Source organism: Neophocaena asiaeorientalis, unplaced genomic scaffold (assembly GCF_003031525.2).
Source record: "Neophocaena asiaeorientalis asiaeorientalis breed wild unplaced genomic scaffold, Neophocaena_asiaeorientalis_V1.1 scaffold85, whole genome shotgun sequence".
Lineage (NCBI taxonomy): Eukaryota > Metazoa > Chordata > Mammalia > Artiodactyla > Phocoenidae > Neophocaena > Neophocaena asiaeorientalis.
In genome coordinates, this window is record NW_020174301.1 from 9,193,164 (window position 1) to 9,197,338 (window position 4,175).

A 4,175-nucleotide genomic window follows, 5' to 3' on the forward strand; every position below is an offset into this window, starting at 1 on the left:
GAAGCCGGGAGGGGGCGGGGTCGGGGGGGGGGCTGGAAAGCTGCATTTTGTCGAGCCCACCTCCACTCCCACCCCCTTGTGGTTCGTGAACACACTTTGAGAAAGCTCAGGAAGGAGAATATTTGCCCTTTGAATCGCACTTTGAAACTTGGAATTAAGCGTTGGGAGCACCAAACCTCAGTTTAAAGACATTGTCTCCAATAAGATTTTGCAGAAAAGCAAGAAAGGTTTGGAGTAAAAGGAGCTGGGAGGCAGGACTGCAGCCATGCTCAAATCAGGGTCCAGCAGGGATGGATCCGGTTTTTGTGGGGCCAGAAACTTACACAATCTGGAGAGCCACTTTAAGAAAAATAATTCGAAATCACCAAAAAAAACCACACAAAAATCAGTCCAGGGTCCCATGGGTCACTTGGCTGGCTTTCCAGTGCCTTTGCCTCGGGGCCCACATTCCCCCTTTCTCACTGCTGGGTGGTGATGACCAAACTGGCAGGGGCTCATTTGTCCTTTCCCATCAGGGGGTAGACATTAAACCTAAAAATCATAAAGAAATCGGGCTCTTGGAAGTCTGGCATTTAATACCAATCCATGATCTTTAGCTACTGATCTTTCTATCAGTGACCTAACCACATTTCATCAGACTTAAAATGCGTTACCCTGAAAGAGGTACACTCCACTGGTGTCCCTAAAACTGTCACCAGTCTTTCTGGGGTACAACCTGCCCACATGCAACAGCACCCCAAAACCATGTATGTCCCAAAATTCATGTGTTCTATTTGTAAGACTTCAACCCAAAAGCAAACTGTACAGGGATGTTCAAAGCAGCTCTATTTATAATAGGAAAAGGCAGAAAAGATAAGAGCTAACCATTATTACTCAGTAATGCCATGCACTGTACTAGGGACTTCATATATATGCGTTCATGTATTTGATTCCACAGCTCTATTGAACCCACTTTACAGATGGGAAAACGGACGCAGAGGTGTGCTGGTAAACCAGCTCTCCCAGGGAAAAACAAAAACAAAAAAGCTTGATTTTTAGCATCTGCTGATTTCCAAGGTGTAAATGGCCACTGGTAGCCAATTTCAAGCTACCTACGGTTTAGCAACCAGCTTCCAAATTTCCCAATAATTTAGCAATTGGCTCGGAGGTAAAGTAACTTGCCCAAGGTAGCTGAATGATAGAGTCACGGTGGGAACCAGGAGTTTAACTTCAGAGTCCAGGCTCTGACCACCACTCCGTAGGCCTGTGAATATCTAACAATAAGGAATGGCTAAAATGAACGCCCACAGGGGAATCCTTTGACCCCCAGGTAACACAGAAAGGTTTACATGACCACTAACACTAACTCTAATATAAGCAATTTATAACTCTATGAAGTCCTACTTTATTAGAGTTGTCCTAAATAGTAAATGCAATAATTTGCAAAATTTGATGGATGAGAAACCAGCTTCGATTTAGTGTTTAAAGAAGGGTATTTTATTCTCATTTTGCAGATCCTTATCTACACAGAGAGGCTCCACAGCTAGTAGTGGTGGAGGTGGGATCTGGACCCAGCCAACCTACTTTCAGTGCATCCTCTTCACCACAGTGTCCCTCATAAAATACATTAGGTGAAAAAAAGATACGGGCCAACACGTACAGCCTCTTGGTACTAGCAGAAGCGTCTCGGGGTGGGAGGCGGCAGAAAAGCCTCTGAACTCCAGAGTCAGGCCGAGCTGGGTTTGAAAGATTCTCCATCACCTAAGTGTGACTTGGAGCACGTTACCTAATAGCTCCTGGCTTCAGTTCGCTTCTCCGTAAAGTGGGGAGAACAATGCCTATCTCAATGGGTTGCCCTAAAGGTGAAAAGAGAATTCACAAAACAGAGTGAACACAGACCCGGGCCCACAATTAGCGCTCAAAAGGGGCTTAGCTATTAGGAGCAAAAAGGGTAAGATGGTTGGAATCAAGGGCATGGTTTCATCTTCACCACGGGTTCTTTGTCCTATCAAATCGTTCCAAATTGTGGCTGGTCCAGAGTGACAGCCAAACTGTATCCTTTGTCGGCTCTTCCCCGGCGCTAACTGCAGATGTGCCCTTCACCTGGTATTTATTCACCCTCCTTCTCTGCCCCATAGTTCGGCTCCTCGGCGCAGAACAGAAGGCGTCTGGCAGCCAAGGCCTGACAGCCCTGTCGGATGCCTGGGGTCCAGGCGTGCCTTTCCTGGCGCCGCGTGGGCATCATTCGCACCAACGCCCGCAGCGGAGGCAGAGGACTCCCGAAGGGAGGGAGGGAACTCGCGCGACGTTCTGCTTTCGGAATCTAGAGCCCATACTACCTCCAAAGTTTGGAGGTGTTTTGGATCTCCTTTTTCTCCCAGACCATCACTAAAAAGAAAACTGCTGTTGTTCCTCCTTTCAGACAAACTTCCTCCCCAGCGCGCCTCTCGGGGCTCTGCGCTCCCGCCGCGGCTGGGACCGCAGGGGCGCTGGACGGAGCAGGGAGAAGTGGCGCGTTCGGCCGGGGCTCCCCTCCGTGCGGCATCGCAGAGCCGCGCCCGAGCCTAGTAAGGATGCCCTGGGCGGGCAGCGCCTGCCCAGGCGGTTCATCGCAGCCCCTGCGGGCGCCCCAATCCCTAGCACGCGGGGTCCAGGGAGCTTACCTGACGGCGGCCGCTTCCTGCTCAGCCGACTCACGGCGCGGTTAAACATAGCCGCGGGCAACCCAGGGAGGAAGGAGGGTCCGCTGGGCAGCGCGGCGGCTGAGCCGGAGGAAGGCGAGGAGGAGGAGCCCGCTCAGCACCGCCCCGGAGCGTGCGGCCCCCACCCTGCCGCCCTCCTCCCGGCCAGACGCCGCGTGGCGCGCTCCGTGTGCCCTACCGGCCCGCCCAGGAGGGGCCCCTGCCGTCCCGCCCCGGGGTGCCTGGGCGGGCAGGGTGCACCCGGGTGACACCCAAACGCCGGGACCCGGACCAGATCCCAGGACGGAGCGCACTCTCTCGGAAGTAGTCCGCGCTGCCAGGGACTTAGGAACCCTGCCCAGGTGGTTCGCGGGTCCCGGGGACCCTTCGCCGCCCGAGCCCCGCCCTACCCTGCCCCCAGCTCCAGCGTCCATCCCTGCCTCCCGCCCTCTCCCTGCAGCCCTGGGAAACTGACGCGGCGCCTTCAGCGCACTGCGCTTCGTGGCTCAGCGCGCTTTTGCCGGGCGGCCGGCGAGGGTCACCTCCTGGTTCAGAGACCGGAAAGCTGAGGCCTCGTGGTTCTGAAAAACCCAGGTGTGGCCCACAGCCTTCGCCTCCTTGCCCTCGGATTCCTGGATCCCTGCGCGCCCGGGCTTGCCAGTCCCGCGACTCCGTGGGCGCTGGGCCTTCCCACGACCGCGAAAGCCAGCGAGGCATCGCCAGGACCCGGGCCGCGGTGTCCGCGGGCGGAGCGAGCCGAGCCGGAGCAGGTGGGCGCCCTCTCCCGGGCCGCGCTGCGCGGGCGCCGAAATTTGGACGCCTTCTGCCCTCGGTCTTGAGGCTCCAAGGGCGGACCTCGGGGGAATTCCGTAGGAACCCCTCAGGCTCCAGCGCGGAGCTGTGCCTCTGCCCCGCACACCGGCTGGCCGGAGACACTAACTTTCGGGACACGTGGCACACCTTTCGGCGGGGCCTTTGCGCTCAACGCTCGGAATCACTCGGGCCGCACTGCGCTCTACTTCTGATTTCTCCTCTCCCGCCGCCAGTCACCTGCTTAGGGCCGCCAGCTCCACTTGAATCTATTACCTCATTTCTTCTGCAAAACAGCCCAAGAGGGGGTATCGTTAGCCCCATTTTCTTGAGGATTTGGTTTACGAGGAATTGTCTTTCTGGCGAGTCCTACTTTTCTCCTGTGTATCTGGCTTTGTCTCTAAATTAGTCTTTATTTTTAGCTGTACTAATTGCTATTTTTCTAAACTGTTCCCCAGTCGTCGGTCCCCCCTCCACCCATCCTTTCTCAGTATTTTCACTAGTTGGCATTTTCTTTTGTGTCTTCTATTCTAAGCTTCCCATTCCGCTCATTTTCCCTCCCTCCCTCTACCCACCCCTTCAGCCCCAATCCCACCCCCATCTCTGGCCTTCTGTGGTTGTTTCTCATTTCTCTCCCTACCTTTCCTTCCCCTCTCAAAGTATTTTACTCAGAGTGTTTCTAAGCACCCTGCCCCTCTGCTGCGG

At 55.0% G+C, this 4,175-nt stretch overlaps 1 protein-coding gene across 2 annotated transcripts in view; it reads right to left on the bottom strand.

The window, feature by feature from the left end:
- Positions 1–3,432, bottom strand: part of RGS10 (regulator of G protein signaling 10) — a 37,775-nt gene extending 34,343 nt beyond the window's left edge. The window contains exons 1-2 of one of the 2 annotated variants that reach the window (XM_024756101.1): positions 3,136–3,432; positions 2,643–2,741 (exon numbers count right to left, since the gene is read on the bottom strand). In XM_024756101.1, the coding sequence (XP_024611869.1) occupies positions 2,643–2,691 (49 nt within the window). In that variant the 5' untranslated portion in view covers positions 2,692–2,741; positions 3,136–3,432. Of the gene's footprint in view, positions 1–2,642; positions 2,774–3,135 lie in introns of those variants that run through there. The other variant, XM_024756099.1, reaches the window with a different exon arrangement.
- Between the last annotated feature and the right edge of the window lie 743 nt (positions 3,433–4,175).